The 21547-nt window shown below is 55.5% G+C and overlaps 1 protein-coding gene across 1 annotated transcript in view; it reads left to right on the top strand.

The window, feature by feature from the left end:
- Positions 1-381: 381 nt before the first annotated feature.
- Positions 382-21547, top strand: part of MIDEAS (mitotic deacetylase associated SANT domain protein) — a 36444-nt gene continuing 15278 nt past the window's right edge. Inside the window, exons 1-9 of the mRNA XM_038765587.1 lie at positions 382-438; positions 4468-5750; positions 11758-12045; positions 14968-15316; positions 18027-18093; positions 19552-19694; positions 19789-19892; positions 20781-20856; positions 20942-21030. Of these exons, the coding sequence (XP_038621515.1) occupies positions 4569-5750; positions 11758-12045; positions 14968-15316; positions 18027-18093; positions 19552-19694; positions 19789-19892; positions 20781-20856; positions 20942-21030 (2298 nt within the window). The 5' untranslated portion in view covers positions 382-438; positions 4468-4568. The remainder of the gene's footprint in view (positions 439-4467; positions 5751-11757; positions 12046-14967; positions 15317-18026; positions 18094-19551; positions 19695-19788; positions 19893-20780; positions 20857-20941; positions 21031-21547) is intronic.

A 21547-nucleotide genomic window follows, 5' to 3' on the forward strand; every position in this document is an offset into this window, starting at 1 on the left:
TGCTCCCCAAGGCCCCCAGCCAGGACCCTCCAGGGGAGGAGGAAGCCCCCAGCCGAGAGGGGGGCGGGAAGGGGGGACCCCACCCCGAATGGGGACTTAGTTGAAGGGGGGGAGGGTGTGAAGGAAATGACTCAGATCGCTCCCGAGCTGCAGGCCCACGGTTTAGCCGCCCGCCAAGCGAGGAAGCCAAGCGTGGCCTGAGGGGGAGAGGCGGCACTTGCCCCTGCAGCTCAAACCGGACAGGTCCAAGGCTGGGGACCGGGTCAAGGGGAGCATCTCCCCCCGAGGCCCCCTTCTCTTGGGCCGGGGCCCGGACCCTCAGCTGCAGAAGAGGGCAAGGGTGGGCCCGCTTCCCGAAATCCTGGCACCTTCACGGCCGCCGGGAGAATCCGGGCCCAGAAAACCTTTCCCCGTGAGAGAGGCCACGGCGGACCCCAGGTGGGTGTTGGTGGGTGGGTGGGTGGGTATGGGGGGCCGTGGGGAAAGGACCTTCCCCCGCGACAGCGTCCCTCCCTCACGACGGGACCGTCCTACGTGCCGGACGGCCAGATGAGCCCGTCCCTTCCGAGCCTTCGCCCTTCCTGCCTCTCCCCTCCTCAGGCTTCCCTCCATGGTGGTGGCTTTTCTCTTTGTCTCTCCCCCTCTCTCATGGTGTCGCGGGGGGTGTGTGTGTGACATTTTGGGCAGCCGCCCTGGGTGTTTTCCCTGTCATCTTGGCACCGCGTGGCTCCGGCACCAAATATTCCCGAGGGGGAGGGGGCCGGGTGGCCTAGTGGCAAGAGCCCGGGAGCCGGGTTCTAATCGCTCATCTGCTGTGCGACCTCGGGCGGGTCACCTCCCCACTCTGGGCCTCCGTCACCTCCTCGGTCAAATGGGGATTAAGACCGAGAGCCTCACGTGGGGCCACCTGATTACCTCGTCTCCATCCCAGCGATTAGGCACATAGTAAGCGCTTTAACATTCATTGAATCGTATTTATTGAGCACTTACTGTGTGCAGAGCACCGCACTAAGCGCTTGGGAAGTCCAAGTTGGCACATACCGTCGTCGTCGTCATTATTGTTTCTAGCCACAGGCCGCTCGTGGCTCCTGAAGAACGGCGGCCTGCAGGTCCGACTCCCCACCCCGCTTTCCGGTGGCGTGAATCGGAGGGGCAGGAAGCCTTCATATTTGGGGAGGGAGGAGAGGAATTCGGGACGGGGGGAACCGGCCCGACAATTCGCCGGCAGCGACCGCGGCCCCTCGAGGAAGGAAGTGAGGAGAGGTAGAAAGCGGAGGCCGAGAGCGGAGGAGGGTGAAAGTGAAAGGTCGGCGGGGCCTGCGTCATGGTTGGAGGGAGAAAGATCAATCAATCAATCAATCAGTCGTATTTACTGAGCGCTTACCGTGTGCAGAGCACCGGACTAAGCGCTTGGGAAGTCCAAGTTGGCAACATATGGAGACGGTCCCTGCCCAACAGCGGGCTCACAGTCTAAAAGGAGGAGACAGAGAAAGATGTCCAGGCTGGCCCTTCCACACCCCGTCATCTCCTCGGGTGAAGCGGGCCATTTGTTCGTTCGTTCGTTCACTCGGTCGTATTTATTACCGGGTGCGGAGCACTGGGCTAAGCGCCTGGGAGAGGACGAGAGAACAATAAATAGACACCTTCCCTGCCCACAGCGAGCTCACGCCCACTGAACCCCTGGCTTAGTCGAGAGGACCCCGACTTTAGGGGGAGGGGGTAGATCTGGGCCGGTGAGAAATGGTTCTTGGTGACCTGGGCCTCTCCTGGCCAGGGTTAAATTTAATTTATTATTTATTTATGTATTTATTTATTTATGTATTTATTTATTTATTCATTCATTCATTCATTTATTTATTCATTTTTATTTATTTATTTATCTATTTATCTATTTATGTGTTTATTTATTTATTTATTCATTTATGTGTGTATTTATTTATTTTTATTCATTTATGTCTTTATTTATGTATTTATGTATTTATTCATTTTATGTATTTATTTATTTATTTATTTATCATTTATTTATTTTTATTCATTTATGTATGTATTTATTTATTTATTTTTATTCATTTATGTCTTTATTTATGTATTTATGTATTTATTCATTTTATGTATTTATTTATTTATTTATTTATCATTTATTTATTTTTATTCATTTATGTATGTATTTATTTATTTTTATTCATTTATGTCTTTATTTATGTATTTATGTATTTATTTATTTTATGTATTTATTTATTTATTCATTCATTTATTTATTTTTATTCATTTATGTATGTATTTATTTATTTTTATTTATTCATTTATGTCTTTATGTCTTTATGTCTTTATTTATGTATTTATTTATTTATTTATTTATTTATTTATTTATTTATTTTGCTTGTACTTATCCTACTTATTTTATTTTGTCAATATGTTTGGTTTTGTTCTCTGTCTCCCCCTTCTAGACCGTGAGCCCGCTGTCGGGTAGGGACCGTCTCTCTATGTTGCCAACTTGGACTTCCCAAGCGCTTAGTACAGCGCTCTGCACACAGTAAGCGCTCAAGAAATACGATTGATTGATTGATTAAACTCAGCCAATCTGTGGTATTGGTTGAGCGGGGCACTGTACTAAACGCTTGGGAGGGTACAAGACAGCAGAGTTGGTAGACACGGTCCCCGCCCACGATGAGCTTACGTTAGGAGGTCTGCCTGGAGGCCAGGCCTGAAGGAGAAGCAGTGTGGCCTAGCGGATAGACCACGGGCTCGGGAGTCCGAAGGACCTGGGTTCTAATCCCGGCTCCTCCCCTTGTCTGCTGTGTGACCCTGGATAAGTCACTTCCCGTCTCCGGGCTTCGGGTCTCTCCTCTGTGAAATGGGGATTAAGATTCCGAGTCCCATGGGGGACAAGGTCTGTGCCCGACCTGATAAACTTGTATCTACCTCAGTGCTCAGTATAGTGCCTGCGACGTAGTAAACGCTTACCCTGCGGGCAGGGAATGTGTCTGTGTATTTTCCTAGTCTACTCTCCTTCAGTCATTCGATCGTATTTATTGAGCCATTACTGTGTGCAGAGCACTGTACTAAGCGCTTGGGAGAGGACAGTAGAACGATAAACAGGCGCCTTCCCTGCCCACAACGAGCTGACAGTCTAGAGTACAGTGCTCTGCACATAGTAAGCACTCAGTAATAATAAGTATGGTATTTGTACTTCCAGCTTGTACTTCCCAAGCGCTCAGTACAGTGCTCAGCACACGGTAAGCGCTCAATAAATACGATTGAATGACTGAATGAATTTGTTAAGCTCTTGCGATGTGCCAAGCACTGTGCTAAGAGCTGGGGTAGATACTAGTTCATCAGGTCGGACACCGTCCCAACTCCCCATGGGGCCTCACAGTCTTAATCCCAGTTGAGGGAACCGAGGCCCGGAGAAGTGAAGTGACTCGGCCAGGGTTCCACGGCGGACAAGCGATGGAGCCGGGATTCGAACCCACGACCCCTGGCTCCCAAGCCCGGGCTCTGGCCGGTAGGCCACTCCGCTTCTCCATACGACTGAGTGAGTGAACAAGGACTGTAAAAAATAGTTTAAAAAAAGCGGACTGCCAACTTGTACTTCCCAAGCGCTTAGTACAGTGCTGTGCACACAGTAAGCACTCAATAAATACGATTGATGATGATGATGCTTCTCGATAACGATTGAATGGGTGAACGAGGACCATAAAAAATAGTTTAAAAAAAGCGGGGAGGGCCCAGTCTTGGAGGTCAGTTCTGCTTCTCGATACGATTGAATGAGTGAACGAGGACCGTAAAAAATAGTTTAAAAAATGGGGGGAGGGCCCAGTCTTGGAGGTCAGTACTGATTCTCGATATGATTGAATGAGTGAATGAGGACTGTAAAAAGTAGTTTAAAAAAAGGGGGGAGGCCCCAGTCTTGGAGATCAGTACTGCTTCTCGATATGATTGAATGGGTGAACGAGGACTGTAAAAAATAGTTTTAAAAAAAGCGGGGAGGGCCCAGTCTTGGAGGTCAGTACTTTTTCTCGATAATGATTGAATGAGTGAACGAGGACTGTAAAAAATCGTTTAAAAAAAGGGTTGAGGGCCCAGTCTTGGAGGTCAGTACTGCTTCTCGATACGATTGAATGGGTGAACGAGGACCGTAAAAAATAGTTTAAAAAATGGGGGGAGGGCCTAGTTTTGGAGGGCAGTACTGCTTCTCGATACGATTGAATGGGTGAACGAGGACCGAAAAAAATAGTTTAAAAAATGGGAGGAGGGCCCAGTCTTGGAGGTCAGTACTGCTTCTCGATAACGATTGAATGGGTGAACGAGGACCGTAAGAAATGGTTTAAAAAAAGGGGGGAGGGCCCAGTCTTGGAGGTCAGTACTGAGCTGACCCAGGCCCGGGTGGAAGATGGGGCCTGTCCACGTCGCCGGGGGCACACGGGACCCCCCCAGCCGCACTGACCTTTCGCCTCCCCGTTGCAGGTGCCAACTCCCACGCCTCACGTGACCCGGGGACCATGATCTGAGGAGTCGGAGAGGACCGAAGAGGGCCAGCTCCCTCCTCGCCGTCGTCGGGCCCGGCCATGAGCCTGCAGGCCCAGCCCAAGGCTTCCGGCAAGCGGACGGGCAAGCGCATCTCGTTCTTCGGGGAGCGGGACGCGGCCCCGGGCAAGGAGGAGCGCCCGGGGCCGCCGAAGGAAGGGCAGTACTACGGGGCCGCCGGGCCCGTCGCCCCGGGGGCCGAGCTGCCCCCCGGAAGCCTGGCCCTGCTCGGCTCGGTGGTCTACGGCGCCCAGGAGCGGGGAGAGCCCCTCAGGTGGCAGAACCCGGCCGCGGGGAGGATGCCCGACAGGGGCGACGCGGCCTGGCAGGCGGGCCTGTGGAACCACGGCCTGGCCGTCTACGGGGGCCCGAAGGGGCCCGCTCCCGCCGGGGCGGGGGGCCCGCCCTTCTTCGGCGCCCCCGAGCCGGGCCCGGAGAAGGGGGGCGCGGGCCCGCGGGCCCGCTACGGCGACGCGGCCCGGCTCGAGGCCTTCCACCCTGCGGCCAAGAAGCCGCCGGGCCAGTCGCTGCCCCTCCAGCCCTTCCAGCTGGCCTTCGGCAACCAGGTGAGCCGCCACGTGTTCCGGCAGGCGCCCCCGGGCCCCGGCCCGGCCCCCGGGCCCTCCTTCCCGCCTCAGCCGCAGAAGCAGCAGGCCCTCCCTCAGCTGCAGCTCTTCGAGAACCTGTACCCGCCGCCGCCGGCGCCGCCCCGGCCCCCGCCGGACTACGTGCTCCGGCCGGCGGGACCCCCCCGGACCTTCTCCTCCGCCCGCGAGCTCAACCAGGAGCTGCTGAAGGCCCTCATTCAGGCCCCCGGACAGGCGGCCGTCCTACCTCAGGCCCCCTTCCCGCGCCGCTCCCGCCGCCTCTCCAAAGAGGGGGTGCCACCCGAGGGGCCCGCCCCGGTTCTGACCGGCGGAGGCCCGTTCCCTCAGCGCTGGCCGCCTCCGCCGCCCGGTCCACCGTACCCGCCCTACCCCGAAGGCCCGGCCGTCCAGAGGACGGCCTGCCCACCCCCTCGGCCGGAGCCCAGGGAGGCGCCCCCCGGGGTGCCCGTCCCGGCCCCGGCGGCGGACGGGGCCCGGAGGCCCGGGGACGCCGGGCCCCTGGTGAGGGGAGGCGTCATCCAGAGCACGCGGCGGCGAAGGAGGGTCTCTCAAGAAGCCAACCTGCTCACCCTGGCCCAGAAGGCCGTGGAGCTGGCATCGCTGCAGGACCGCCGGGTGAGGAGGGGCGGGGGCGGCGGGGAGGGGAGGCAGAGGGACCCCGGCGTCCCGTCCCGGCTCGGCCGCCGCTCTGAGCCTCAGTCACCTCGTCTGGGAAACGGGGATTGGGACCGTGGGACGGAGACCGCGTCCAAGCCAGATCCGCTCGTCACCGCCCCGGCGCTGGGCACGGTGTCTGGCGCATAGTAAGCGCTTAACGGTGCTCAGGACAGTGCTTTGCACACAGTAATAATAATAATGGCATTTACTGAGCTCTTACTATGTGCAAAGCGCTGGGGAGGTTACAGAGTGATCAGGTTGTCCCACGGGGGGCTCACAGTCTCCTAACCCCCATTTGACAGATGAGGCAACCGAGGCCCAGAGAGGTGACGTGACTTGCCCAAAGTCACACAGCTGACAGGTGGGGAGCCGGGATTTGAAGCCCGCGTCTCTTTCATTCATTCATTCAGTCGGAGCGCTAAATAAGTCAATAGAGTAATTCATTCATCCAGTCGTATTTATTGAGCACTTCCTGTGCGCAGAGCACCGTGCTAAGCGCTTGGGAAGTCCAAGTCGGCAGCGTCTAGAGACGGTCCCTACCCGACAGCGGGCTCGCGGTCTAGAAGGGGGAGACGGACAACAGAACAAGACATATGAACAAAATAAAATAAGTAGAATAAATATGGACAAGTCAAATAAATAGAGTAATAAATTCGGCACCTCGATTCTGCCCCAGGACAAGCACCCGATGGGCGCCCCGAATAATAATAATGCTGAGCCACGCTGCCTCTCTAGTAAGCGCTTAACAAATGCCATCATTATTGTTAACTATATGTTGCTGACTTGTACTTCCCAAGCGCTTAGTACAGTGCTCTGCACACAGTAAGCGCTCGATAAATACGACTGAATGAATGAATGAACAGGTGCCCCTACCGTTGTGGTTATTATCATTCGTGTTATCATTATTATCATTTATCATTATTATCATGTTTATCATGTTGTCATTATTATCATTTATCTTTTAGACTGTGAGCCCACTGTTGGGTAGGGACTGTCTCTATATCAATCAATCGATCGATCGTATTTATTGAGCGCTTACCGTGTTGCCAACTTGTACTTCCCAAGCGCTTAGTCCAGTGCTCTGCACACAGTAAGCGCTCAATAAATACGATTGATGATGATGATTTAGTGCCCGGAGAAACGTCCGGCCTTGGGCAACTCCAGGCCCCGGGGGGCCAGCGGTCCCTTCAGCCCACTGTCCTCCTCCCATAGCGGCCCCGTCTCCGTAGCTTGGCATCGCCCCGCGTCGGCTCGGCGCCAGGTGTGTGTGCATCATCGTCATCATCAATCGTATTTATTGAGCGCTTACTATGTGCAGAGCACTGTACGAAGCGCTTGGGAAGTACAAATTGGCAACATATAGAGACGGTCCCTACCCAACAGTGGGCTCACAGTCTAAAAGACTGTGCACATCCTGAAGGTTCACCAGGCCGGTGGGCTTGGGGGAGATAAGGAAAGTTTTCCCCTCCACGCCCTCCCCTTCCCAACATCCAAGAGGGGCAGGCGTCTGGGCCCCGAAGAGTGTCGGGGTGGGTCCGGGAGCCGGGGAAGCAGACCCGGGATTGGCTTCTCCCACTGGGATGTGGAGTAGCCACTGGAGTTTTTTGAGGAGGGGAGTAACATGCCCAGAGCGTTTCTGCACAAAGACGATCCGGGCAGCGGCGTGAAGTATAGACTGAAGTGGGGAGAGACAGGAGGATGGGAGATCGGAGAGGAGGCCGATGCAGTAATCCAGTCGGGATAGGATGAGGGATTGAACCAGCAGGGTAGCGGTTCGGATGGAGAGGAAAGGGCGGATCTTGGCCATGTTGCGGAGCTGAGACTGGCGGGTTTTGGTGTCGGATTGGACGTGAGGGGTGAATGAGAGAGCGGAGTCGAGGATGACACCAAGGTTGAGAGCTCGTGAGACGGGAAGGATGGTAGGGCCGTCTACAGTGACGGGAGAGTCAGGGAGAGGGCAGGGTTTGGGAGGGAAGATAAGGAGTTCAGTCTTGGACATATTGAGTTTTTATTATTATTATTATTATTATTAAATCCCCATTTTACAGATGAGGAAACCAAGCAAGTGAAGCGACTCGCCCCAGGTCACACAACGGGCCCTTGGTGGAGTCGGGATTAGAGCCCAGGCCCTCTGACTCCCGGGACCATGTTGGTTCCGCTAGGCCGTACTGCCCCTCCCATCCCTGCCCACAAGGAGTTTCCAGTCTACAGGGCAAACTAATTAAACTAATGGGGATCAGGGAGAGGCTGCTGTATTTGTTTTTCCACAGTGGTCTTGGTTCATTCATTCATTCATTCATTCAGTCGTATTTATTGAGCGCTTACTGTGTGCAGAGCACTGGACCAAGCGCTTGGGAAGTCCAAGTTGGCAACATCTAGAGATGGTCCCTACCCGACATCGGGCTCACAGTCTAGGAGGGGGAGACAGACGACAAAACCAAACATATTAACCAAATAAAATAAATAGAATAAATATGTCCAAGTAAAATAAATAGAGTAATAAATACGTACAAACATATATACAGGTGCTGTGGGGAGGGGAAGGAGGTAAGGTGGGGGGCGATGGGGAGGGGAAAGGGGGGAGACGAAGGAGGGGGCTCAGTCTGGGGGAGGGGGCTAACGCTTACTCTGTGCCAGGCACTGTTCTAAGCGCTGGTTGTTTGTCAGTATGTTTGGTTTTGTTGTCTGTCTCCCCCTTCTAGACTGTGAGCCCACTGTTGGGTAGGGACTGTCCCTATATGTTGCCAACATGTATTTCCCAAGCGCTTAGTACAGTGCTCTGCACACAGTAAGCGCTCAAGAAATACGATTGATTGATTGGTTGGAAGAGGGAGGAGTCCAGCTGACTCTGGGCACCGGTAATCCACCTCATTCGTTCATTCTGTCATATTTATTAAGCATTTACCATGTGCAGAGCACTGTAATACTAATAAAATAATAATAATGGCATTTAATAAGCGCTTACTATGTGCAAAGCACTGTTCTAAGCGCTGGGGAGGTTACAAGGTGATCAGGTTGTCCCACGGGGGCTCACAGTCCTAATCCCCATTTGACAGATGAGGGAACCGAGGCCCAGAGAAGCGAAGTGGCTTGCCCAAAGTCACCCAGCTGACAATCGGCGGAGCCGGGATTCGAACCCATGACCTCTGACTCCAAAGCCTGGGCTCTTTCCACTGAGCCACGCTGCTTCTCTGTACTAAGTGCTTGGGCAAGTACGATACAACAATAAACAGTGACATTCCCGGCCCACGACGGGCTAGACTGTGAGCCCACTGTTGGGTAGGGACCGTCTCTATATGTTGCCAACTTGTACTTCCCAAGTGCTTAGTACAGTGCTCTGCACACAGTAAGCGCTCAATAAATACGATTGATTGATTGAGGAGATAGACGAGATAGAGGTGCAGGGAGAAGGGTGGCGGAAAAGAGAAGCCTGGCATAGTGGAAAGAGCCCGGGCTTGGAAGTCAGAGGACGTGGGTTCTAATCCCGACTCCGCCGCTTGTCTGCTGTGTGATCTGGGGCAAGCCACTTCACTTCTCTGGGCCTCAGTTACCTCAGCTGTAGAATGGGGATTGCGTGAGCCTCATGGGGGACAACCTGATTACCCGGTATCTGCCCCGGTGCTTAGAACAAGTGCTTGGCACATAGTAAGCGCTTAACAAATACCATCCTTTTCAGCTCTTAGAACAGTGCTTGGCACGTAGTAGGCGCTTAGCAAATACCATCATCATCGTTAGAGGAGCCAAAGGGACAGGTTGGGTCGAAGTAGGAGAGTAGTGAGGTGAGGTGGTCAGTCAATCAATCAATCAACCGTATTGAGCGTTTACTGTGTGCAGAGCACTGTACTAAGCGCTTGGGAAGTCCAAGTTGGCAACATATAGAGACAGTCCCTACCCGACAGTGGGCTCACAGTCTAAATGTATTGAGTGCTTACCGTGTACAGAGCACTGTATTAAGCACTTGGAAGAATCGATATTACAATATAACGGACATATTTATTTTATTTGTACACATTTATTCTATTTTATTTTTTTAATATGTTTTGTTGTCTGTCTCCCCCTTCTAGACTGTGAGCCCGCTGTTGGGTAGGGACCGTCTCTAGATGTTGCCAGCTTGGACTTCCCCAGCGCTTAGTCCAGTGCTCTGCACACAGTAAGCGCTCAGTAAATGCGATTGAATGAATGAATGAATATTCCCTGCCCACAGTGAGGTCTAGAGGGGGAGAGAGACATTAATAGAAATAAATTAATTACAGACTCGTACGTAAGGGGTGTGGGGCGGGGGCGAATAGAGGGAACAACTCAGGATGATGCAGAAGGGAGTGGGAGGAGAGGAAAGGAGGGGTTTAGTAGTCAGGGAAGGCTTCCTGGAGGAGATGGGGCTTCGATAAGGCTTTGAAGCGGGGGAGAGTCATTGTCTGTTGGATATGAGGAGGGAGGGTGGTCTGGGCCAGAGGCGGGACGTACTTCAGCTTGTACTTCTGCACACAGTAAGCGCTCAATAAATACGATTGATTGATTGATTGACGTGGGTGAGAGGTCGGTGGCGAGAGAGACGAGATCGAAGTACAGTGGAGTAAAGTTTGCGGGCTGGGTTGGAGTAGGTGAGGTAGGAGGGGGCAGTGGGATGGACGGCTTTAAAGCCGACGGCGAGGAGTTTCTGTCTGATGCCCAGGAGGATGGGCAACCACCGGAGCGGGGAAACGTGGCCTGAACGTTTTTGTAGAAAAAGAATCCAGGCGGCAGAGAGAAGAACGGAGGGTGGAGAAGCAAGATGCTGGGAGGTCAGCAAGGAAGCTGATACCGTAATCCAGGCGGGATAGCAGAAGTGATTGGATTAACGAGGTAGCAGTCTGGATGGAGGGGAAAGGGCGGAATTTTAGCGATGTCGTGAAGGTCAAACTGACAGAATTTCGTGATGAATATGTGGGTTGGAGGAGAGAGGAATCAAGGATCATGCCAAGGTTACAGGCTTGTGAGACAGGAAGCATGGTGGTGCCGTCTACAGTGACGGGAAAGTCAGGGGGAGGACAGGGTTTTAGGGGGAAGGATAAGGAGCTCTGTTTTGGACATGTTAAGTTTGCGGCGACAGGAGGACGTCCAAGTAGAGACGTCGAAGGGCAGAGGAGATGCGAGACTGGAGAGAGGGAGAGGGATCAGGGCTGGAGATGGAGATTTGGGAATCATCCGCATAGAGGGGGTAGTTGAAGCCCTGGGAGCGAACCAGTTCTCCAACGGAGTGGGTGTAGATGGAGAGTAGGAGGGGGCCCACAACTGAAGCTTGAGAGACCCCCCCGCAGTCGGGGGGTGGGAAGCGGAGGAGGAGCCCGCGATAGAGACGGAGAACGAACGGCCGGAGAGATGAGAGGAGAACCAGGAGAGGACGGAGTCAGCGAAAACCAGGTTGGAGAAGGTTTCCAGGAGAAGGGGCCGGTCCGCAGCGGTGGAAGGCAGGCGAGAGGTCGAGGAAGCTTAGGATGGATCGGGCAAGAAGGACATCGTTGGTGATCCGTGAGAGGACGGCTTCCGCGAAGCCAAGGGGACAGAAGCCGGATCGGAGGGGGGGGGTCAAGGAGAGGATCGGAGGAGTTTGGAGAGGAATGATGAGAAGGGAGATGGGGAGATGTAACCGGAGGGAACCGTGAGGTAGGAGGGGGCAAGGTGATTGAGTGTTTTAAAGCCAGTGTTGGATGCGGAGGCGGATGGGCCACTGCCGGAGGTTCATTCATTCATTCATTCATTCAATCGTATTCTTGAAGAGTGGGGAGACCTGAACTGAACTTGGTGGCGAAAACCTTCCACCATAATCAAGTAGAGAGTTTAAGAACCAGATAAGCAGCTGCGTCGTCCTCACCCAAGCACCGAGTACGGTGTTCTGCACATAGCCAGCGCTCAGCAAATACCAACAACATTCGATGGATAAGCGCAGTCCCGACCCTCGGGCTGAGCGTTGGCGTCTCGCCCTCAGGACGAAGACCCCGCGGAAGGGCAGCGGATGAGCGTGGTGGAGTTCGCCGGGTCCTCCCCGCCGCCCAAGCGGGTTCGGGAAGACAGCGGGCTGGTGCCCCTCGTCATCCCCGTCTCCGTGCCCGTGTTCCCGGCGGACCCGCAGGAGGAGGGTCGGGACGCCCCGGGCGGAGGGGGCAGGCTGCCCCACGTCCCCGCGGCCGAGCGGGGACCGGCCGACCGCAAGCCGTCCGTCATCGTCACCCGCAGGAGGTCCAACCGCAGCATGGCAGCCGAGCCGCCCGCCCAGGTCAGTCCGTACGTACCGAGCGCCCGACCGTGTGCAGAGCGCTGGGGGAGGACAGTTGAGCAGGCGCGTTCCCTGCCCACAACAGACTTACGGTCAGTCAGTCAGGGCTATTTCTTGAGCGCGTACCGTGTGCGGAGCGCTGTACCGAGCGCTTGGGAGAGGACAACAGAAAGGAGACGTTCCCTGCCCACAACGAGCTTACGGTCAGTCAGTCAGCCGAATTTATGGAGCGTCTGCCGCGTGCAGAGCCCTGTACTAAGTGCTTGGGTGAGGCGAGTACCATACCACAGACACATTCTCTGAAATGACCTCTCCATCCCTTCCCCACAGCACCTGAATATATGTATATATGTTGGTAATGTCCTCTCCATCCCCCCCACCTTACCTCCTTCCCTTCCACACAGCACCTGTATATATGTTTGTACATATTTATTACTCTATTTATTTTACTTGTACCTATCTATTCTATTTATTTTATTTTGTTAGTATGTTTGGTTTTGTTCTCCGTCTCCCCCTTCTAGACTGTGAGCCCAATGTTGGGTAGGGCCTGTCTCTATATGTTGCCAGCTTGTACTTCCCAAGCGCTTAGTGCAGTGCTCCGCACACAGTAAGCGCTCAATAAATACGATTGATGATGATGATGATGACTGTATATGCTGCCAGCTCGTACTTCCCAAGCGCTTAGTCCAGTGCTCTGCACACAGTAAGCGCTCAATAAAGACGATTGATGATGATGATGATGACTGTCTCTATATGTTGCCAGCTCGTACTTCCCAAGCGCTTAGTCTAGTGCTCTGCACACTGTAAGCGCTCAATAAATATGATTGATTGATTGATTGATTGACAATTAACAGACACATTCCCTTATGGTCAGTCAGTCAATGTGAGTTCTTATAGCGTGCAGAGCACTAGACTGAGCACTTGGGAGAGTCCAGTACAACAATAAACAGACCCATTCCCTGCCTTCAGTGAGCTCACAGTCTAAAGGGGGAGACAGATGTGAATAGAAAGAAAGAAATGAGCGAAAGGGACAGAAGTGGCGTGGGGTTGGGAGTCGGGGATGAATAAAGGGAGCAAGTCAGGGTAACGCAGAGGGGAATGGGAGAAGAGGAAAGGAGGGCTTAGTCAGGGAGGGCCTCTTGGAGGAGATGGGCCTTAATTAAGGCTTTGAAGGCCGGGAGACTTATTGTTTGACATATATGAGGTGGGCGAGGGGTTGGCGGCGAGACGGGCGCGCGGCGAGAAGGTGGGCCTGAGAGGAGCGGAGTGTGCGGACTGGGTTGGAGGGCGGTGAGGTGAGGTAGAAGAGGGCGAGGGGATGGACGGCTTTCAAGCCCATGGTGAGGTGAGGCGGGTCCCCCCAGCCCACCCGCCAGCCTCTCCACACACTAGGTCCTGAGGGTTGCCCAAAGCCATCGTTATTCTTATTATTACAGAGCACTGTACTAAACACCTGGGAAACGGTTGGTACTAGCAGTAATAATAAGTGGGGTATTCATTCATTCATTCATTCAATCGTATTTATTGAGCGCTTACTGTGTGCAGAGCACTGGACTAAGCGCTTGGGAAGTCCAAGTTGGCAACATCTAGAGACGGTCCCTACCCGATGGCGGGCTCACAGGCTAGAAGGGGGAGACAGACGACGAAACAAAACAGATCAACAAAATAAAATAAGTAAAATAAATATGTACAAGTAAGATAGAGTCATTCATTCATTCAGTCAGTCGTATTTATTGAGCGCTTACTGTGTGCAGAGCACTGGACTAAGCGCTTGGGAAGTCCAAGTCGGCAGCATATAGGGACGGGCCCTACCCAGCTGTGGGCTCGGAGTCTAGAAGGGGGAGACAGACAACAAAACAAAACATATTAACAAAATAAAATAAGTAAAATATGTACAAGTAAAATAGAGTAATTCATTCATTCATTCAGTCGTATTTATTGAGCGCTTACTGTGTGCAGAGCACTGGACTAAGCGCTTGGGAAGTACAAGTTGGCAGCATATAGGGACGGTCCGTACCCAACTGTGGGCTCAGAGTCTAGAAGGGGGAGACAGACAACAAAACAAAACATATTAACGAAGTAAAATAAGTAAAATAAATATGTACAAGTAAAATAGAGTAATTCATTCATTCATTGTCGTATTTATTGAGCGCTTACTGTGTGCAGAGCACTGGACTAAGCGCTTGGGAAGTCCAAGTTGGCAACGTATAGAGGCGGTCCCTACCCAACAGTGGGCTCACAGTCTAAAAGGGGGAGACGGAGAACAAAACCAAACATACTAACAAAATAAATAGCATAGATATGTACAATAATAATAATAATAATAATGATGGCATTTATTAAGCGCTTACTATGTGCAAAGCACCGTTCTAAGCGCTGGGGAGTTTACAAGGTGATCAGGTTGTCCCACGGGGGGCTCACAATCTTAAAGTACAAGTAAAATAAATAGAGTAATAAATATGTACACACATATATACATGTATACGGGTGCTGTGGGGAAGGGAAGGAGGTAAGGTGGGGGGGGGGGGAGGAAGGAAGGGGCTCAGTGTGGGAAGGCCTCCTGGAGGAGGTGAGCGCTCAGCAGGGCCTTGAAGGGAGGACGAGAGCGAGCTTGGCGGATGGGCAGAGGGATTGGGGGCATTCCAGGCCTGGGGCAGGACGTGGGCCGGGGGTCGACGGCGGGACGGGCGAGAACGAGGCACGGTGCGGGCACTGTGCTAAGCGCTTGGGCGAGGGCGGTAGAACAGTCGGCGGACGCCTCCCCCGCCCACAACGAGCTTGCGGTCCGCCTCCGGGTAGGGACCGTCTCTCGCCGTGGCCGACTTGGACTTCCCGAGCGCTTAGCCCAGTGCGGTGCCCACGGTCAGCGCTCGGCAGCCGCGATGGAAGGGGGGCAGCCGTTGACCTGTGGGTCCCCCGCAGGGCGAGGACGCCGCCAAGAAGGACGGGGGGGACGCCCCGGTCCGGAGACCGAAGCGGCGGCCCCGGCCCGAGCCCCTGTTCATCCCCCCGAAGGCGGGCACCTTCATCGCCCCCCCGGTCTACTCCAACATCACCCCGTACCAGAGCCACCTGCGGTCCCCGGTGCGCCTGGCGGACCACCACCCCGCCGACCGCTGCCTGGACCTGCCGCCCTACACCCCCCCGCCCATCCTCAGCCCCGTCCGCGAGGGCTCCGGCCTCTACTTCAACGCCATCCTGTCCGCCGCTGGGCTGAGCGCCCCGCCGCCCGGCACCCCCAAGAGCGCCCATCGCACCCTGCTCCGCTCCAGTGAGCTCCCCGGGCCCCGCGCGGGCGGGTGGAGGAGCCGGGCGGGCGCCTGGCACGGGTTCAAATCCCAGCTCCTCCGGTTGTCAGCTGGGGTGACTTGGGACAAGTCACTTCTCTGGGCCTCAGTTCCCTCATCTGGAAAATGGGGATGAAGGCTGGGAGCCCCCCCCCCCCGCCGCCGTGGGACAACCTGATCACCTTGTCGCCTCCCCAGCGCTTAGTAATAATAATAATAAGGGCATTTATTAAGCGCTTACTACGTGCCGAGCACCGTTCTAAGCGCTGGGGAGGCGACAAGGCGATCAGGTTGGCGGGGGGGGGGGGCTCACGGTCAATCCCCATTTGGCAGATGAGGGAGCTGAGGCCCGGAGAAGTGAAGCGACCCGCCCAAAGCCACGCAGCTGAAAAGTGGCGGAGCCGGGATTCGAACCCGTGACCGCGTGGGGGGGGCCTCCGGTTAATCGTAATAATAATGATGGCGTTTATTAAGCGCTTACTGTGGAGCGGCGTGGTTGTCCCACGTGGGGCTCCCAGTCTTAGTCCCGTTTTACAGGTGAGGTAACTAGAGGCTCAGAGAAGCTGAGTGGCCTGCCCGAGATCACACAGCTGAAAAGTGGCGGAGCTGGGATTCGAACCCGTGACCGCGTCGGGGGGGGCTCCGGTTAATCGTAATAATAATGATGGCGTTTATTAAGCGCTTACTGTGAAGCGGCGTGGTTGTCCCACGTGGGGCTCCCAGTCTTAGTCCCATTTTACAGGTGAGGTAACTAGAGGCTCAGAGAAGCTGAGTGGCCTGCCCGAGATCACACAGCTGAAAAGTGGCCGAGCCGGGATTCGAACCCGCGACCTCCGGCTCCAAAGCCCGGGCTCTTTCCACCGAGCCACGCTGCTTCATATTAAGCGCTTGATAAATGCCATCATTATTATTATAATTAACCGGAGCCCCCCGGTTGGAATGAGAAGCAGCGCGGCCTCGTAGCTAGAGCCTGGGCCTGGGAAACAGAAGGTCCCGGGTTCTAATCCTGCCTCACTCCCCCCACCCCCATCTGCTGGCTGACCTTGGGCACTTCTTTGGGCCTCAGTTCCCTCATCCGGAAAACGGGAATGGAGACCGTGAGCCCCCCGTGGGACAAGCGTCAGTGTCCAACCCCATTTGTGTGTTTACACCCCAGGGCTCAGTACAGTGCCTGGCACATAGTAAGCGCTTAACCAATACCATCATTATCATCGTTAATAGTCAGGGAGGGTTGTTTTGGTTCGGGTTTATAACCATGCTAATAATGATCAATCAGTCGTATTTATTGAGCGCTTACTGTGTGCAGAGCACTGTACTGAGCGCTTGATCGAATGACGATAATGGTATTTGTTAAGCGCTTACTACGTGGGAAGCACGGTTCCGAGTGCTGGGTTGGATATAAGCAAATCAGGTTACATTTATTAAGCGTTTACCACGTAATGATAATAATAACGGTATTTGTTAAGCACCTACTATGTGTCAAGCACTGTTTTAAGCGCTTATTTGGGTAGCAAATCAGGTGATGATATTTATTAAGCCCTCTCCGGGTGATCATCATAATAATACGGTATCTGTTAAACACTGGCTATTTGTTAAGCACCTACTGTGTGTCAAGCACTGTTTTAAGCGCTTGGTTGGGTAGCAGATCAGGTGATGATATTTATTAAGCCCTCTCCGGGTGATCATCATAATAATATGATATCTGTTAAACACTATATGTCAGGCACTGTCCTAAGCGCTGCGTCGGAGACAAGCAAATCAGGTTATGCTATCTGTTGAGGATGATGATGGTATTTGTTAGGCGCCTACTATGTGCCAAGCACTGTTCTAAGCGCTGGGGAGGTTACAGGGTGATCAGGTTGGCCCACGGGGGGCTCACAGTTTTCATCCCCATTTTACCGATGAGGTCACTGAGGCCCAGAGACGTCAAGTGACTTGCCCAAAGTCACACAGCTGACGGTTGTTCTATCTGTTCAGCGCTTACTAGGTACTGGGCGCTGTACTGAGCGCTGTTGCGGGGGGGGAGATCCGAGCTGACACAGTCCCTGTCCCACGTGGGGCTCACCCTCTTCATCGCCACCGTGGCTCGGCGGAAAGAGCCCGGGCTTTGGAGGAGTCAGAGGTCATGGGTTCAAATCCCGGCTCCGCCGACTGTCAGCTGGGTGACTTCGGGCGAGTCTCTTCGCTTCTCTGTGCCTCAGTGGCCTCATCGGGAAAATGGGGGCGAAGACCGTGAGCCCCCCGTGGGCCAACCTGATCGCCTTGGAACCTCCCCAGCGCTTAGAACAGTGCTTGGCACATAGTAAGCGCTTTTCACCTTTCAGACTGCGAGCCCACTGTTGGGCAGGGACTGTCTCTATATGTTGCCAGCTTGGACTTCCCAAGCGCTTAGCCCAGCGCTCTGCACACAGTAAGCGCTCAATAAATACGATTGATTGATTGGTAAATGCCATTATTATTATTACTATTTTATCGATGAGGGAGCCGAGGCCCAGAGAAGTGAAGCGACTTGCCCGGGGTCACGCAGCCAGAGCCGGGAGAAGAACCCGGGCCCTTCCGACTCCTAGGCCCGGCCCCCCTCGGGCCGTTCCCTTCGGGACGCCGGGGGTCCCGGTCAAGCCTGGAGGGCGGAGGAGGAGGTGGGCCCTCTCGGCGGGGGCGCGGCGCCCACCCACTGTGGCGTTTGCCTTGCAGACAGCGCGGAGGTCACGCCTCCCGTCCTCTCCGTGGTGGGGGAAGCCACTCCGGTCAGCATCGAACCGTACGTACCCGCGGCCGTGGCCCGTCCCCCGCCCCATTTTTCCGCCCCATCCCGACCGGAAGGGCGCTGGGACCCCGGAGGCGGCGAGGGAGCGTCTAAGACGCCGCGGGCCGTCGTCTTTAGTTGTTTAAGCGCCGTGTGCCAGGCACTGCTGTAAGCGCTGGGATAGGTGCAGGCTGCTGTCCCGCCTGAGGCTCACGGTCCAAGTAGGAGGGAGAACAGGGACTGGACCCCCTTTTTACAGTTGAGGAAACCGAGGCCCGGAGCCTATCACAGTACTAATAATTATTATTATTATCAGCGTCAAGTGCTCACTCCGTGCCAGGCGCCGGGGCGGATGCGAGCGAATCGGCCACGTGGGGCTCACGGTCTCAATTCCCGTTCTCCGGATTAGACTGTGAGCCCACTGTTGGGTAGGGACGGTCTCTCTATGTTGCCAGTTTGTACTTCCCAAGCGCTTAGTACAGTGCTCTGCACACAGGAAGCGCTCAGTAAATACGATTGATGATGAGGAGGAGGAGGGAACTGAGGCCCAGAGAAGTGAAGCGGCTCACCCAGCAGACCGGGCGGCGGAGCCGGGCTTCGAACCCAGCTCCTTCTGATGCCCGGGCTGTACCCACTGGGCCGCGCGGCTTCTCAATCAATCAATCAATTGAGCGCTTACTATGTGCAGAGCACTGTACTAAGCGCTTGGGAAGTACAAGTTGGCGACATACTGGCAACAAATTGGCAACATTTTCTCCCGTAAATGCCGTGGGGCTGAGGGTGGGGTGGCTTTCGGGAGCTTCGAGGTTTTGGGTCCCGAGTGCGAGAGTGATGCAGAAGGGAGAGGGAGAAGGGATGACCTCTCCCCCGCCAGGGCAGGAGAAGCAGTGAGGCCTAGTGGGTAGAGCCCGGGCCCGGGAGTGAGAAGGTCATGGGTCCTGATTCCCGGCTCCGCCACTCGTCCGCTGGGTGACCTTGGGCGAGTCCCTTCACTTCTCTGGGCCTCAGTTCCCTCCTCTGGAAAATGGGGGTGAAGACCGGGAGCCCTGTGCGGAACGGGGACTGTGGCCCACCCGATTATCCCGCATCTACCCCGGCGCTTAGAACGGCGCCGGGCACGCGCGAGCCCGTGGTGGGGTGGGGATTGCCTCTATTTATGGCCGAATTGTACTTTCCAAGCGCTTAGTACAGCGCCGTGCCCGCGGGAAGCGCTCAATAAATACGACTGAATGAAGAGTGAGCGCTTGACGACCACCATAGTTATTACTATAGGGGCCCCCGCCGAGGGTCTCTGCTGGGGGGCGGGTGGGTCGGAGCTGGGGCCGAGGACCGGGACTCAGTCATCCCTTCAGTCCTATTTTTTGAGCGCTTACTGTGCGCACTGGACTAAGCGCTTGGGAGCGTTCCTGTCCCCCTCCCTTTCGCCTGCCTGGCACGCGGTCAGCCCCGTTAACGATGCTCGCCACGCCGCAGGCGGATCAACGTGGGCTCCCGCTTCCAAGCCGAAATCCCCCCGCTGCGGGACCGGACCCTGGCGTCCGGGGACAGGCACGGGGCCCAGCTGGTGTGGCAGCCGTGGAGGGGCCTGGGGGCCGACGGGGAGAGCCAGGGGCGAGGTGAGCGGCCGGCGGGACGGGGGGAAGCCGGGAGGGAGGGAGGGAAGGAGGAGGCCGCGGGCGGGCGTGAACGCGGGCCGTCCCCGTGTCGCAGTGGAAGACCTGCTGACGGCCGCCTGCTCGAGCATCTTCCCCGGGGCCGGCACCAACCAGGAGCTGGCGTTACACTGTCTGCACGAAGCCCGCGGCGACATCCTGGTGAGCCCCCCGGACCGGCGCTCAATCAACCAATCAATCAATCAGTCGTATTTATTGAGCGCTTACTATGTGCAGAGCGCTTGGGAAGTACAAGTCGGCAACATATAGAGACGGTCCCTACCCGACGGTGGGCTCACAGTCTAAGAGGGGGAGACGGAGAATAAAACCAAACTTACTAACCAAATGAAATAAATAGGATAGATATGGACAAGTAAAATAGATTAATAAATATGTACAAGCATATAGGCAGGTGCTGTGGGGAGGGGAAGGAGGTAAGATGGGATGGAGAGGGGGACGAGGGGGAGAGGAAGGAAGGGGCTCAGACTGCCGAGGCCTCCTGGAGGAGGTGAGCTCTCAGCAGGGCCTTGAAGGGAGGATGAGAGCGAGCTTGGCGGATGGGCAGAGGGATTGGGGGCATTCCGGGCCCGGGGGTCGATGGCGGGACGGGCGAGAACGAGGTACGGTGAGGAGATGAGCGGCGGAGGAGCGGAGGGTGCGGGCTGGGCTGGAGAAGGGGAGAAGGGAGGTGAGGTAGGAGGGGGCGAGGGGATGGACAGCCTTGAAGCCCAGGGTGAGGAGTTTTTGACGGATGAGTAGGTTGATTGGTAGCCACCGGAGATTTTTGAGGAGGGCAGTAACATGCCCAGAGCGTTTCTGGACAAAGATAATCCGGGCAGCGGCGTGAAGTATGGATTGAAGTGGAGAGAGACACGAGGATGGGAGATCAGAGAGAAGTCCAGACGGGATAGGATGAGAGCTTGAACGAGCAGGGCCCTCCGCTCCCCGCCTCTCCCCACCCACGATTCCCCCCGCGGGGCGGAGAGGGGCGGCGGGGCGGGTGTCCCCGGCTCCCTTCCTCCTCCATCCCCGCCCCGTGTCTTGGCCCAGGCGACGCTGACCAAGCTGCTGCTCCGGCACCCGCTGTGGCCGCCCGACCACCCGCTGGCGGATTATCACTACACAGGTGGGCCGCGGGGCGGGCGGGAGGGCGGGCACGGAGGCCGGGGGAGGCCCGAGCCGGGCCTGAGCCCTGCCCGCCCCGCCCGCAGGCTCAGACCGGTGGAAGTCGGCCGAGAAGAAGCTCTTCAACAAAGGCATCGCCATCTACAAGAAGGATTTCTTCCTGGTGCAGAAGCTGGTGAGGCCCGGGGGCCCGAGGTGACGCCGGACCCGTCACCCTGAGGGGACTCGGGGTCGGGAGACCCGAGGGGACGCGGGACTGGTCACCCTGACGGGAGCGAGGAAGCAGCGCGGCTCGGTGGAAAGAGCCCGGGCTCTGGAGTGAGAGGTCATGGGTTCCAATCCCGGCTCCGCCACTTGTCAGCGGTTCCGTTCTCTGGGCCTCAGTGGCCTCATCTGGAAAATGGGGATGAAGACTGTGAGCCCCTTGTGACCGCCCCAGTGCTTTGCGCATCGTAAGCGCTTTACAAATGCCATTATCTCCCCCTTCTAGACTGTGAGACCACTGTTGGGTAGGGACTGTCTCTCTATGTTGCCAACTTGGACTTCCCAAGCGCTTAGTACAGTGCTCTGCAACACAGTAAGCGCTCAGTAAATTGATTGATTGATTGATTGATGTGGCGTCGGGAGACTCAAGGAGACGAGGGGGCTGGTCGCTCGGAGGGGACGTGGGGCTAGTTGCCCTGAGACAACGT

This window comes from Tachyglossus aculeatus, chromosome 23, assembly GCF_015852505.1.
Source record: "Tachyglossus aculeatus isolate mTacAcu1 chromosome 23, mTacAcu1.pri, whole genome shotgun sequence".
In the NCBI taxonomy this organism is placed as follows: domain Eukaryota; kingdom Metazoa; phylum Chordata; class Mammalia; order Monotremata; family Tachyglossidae; genus Tachyglossus; species Tachyglossus aculeatus.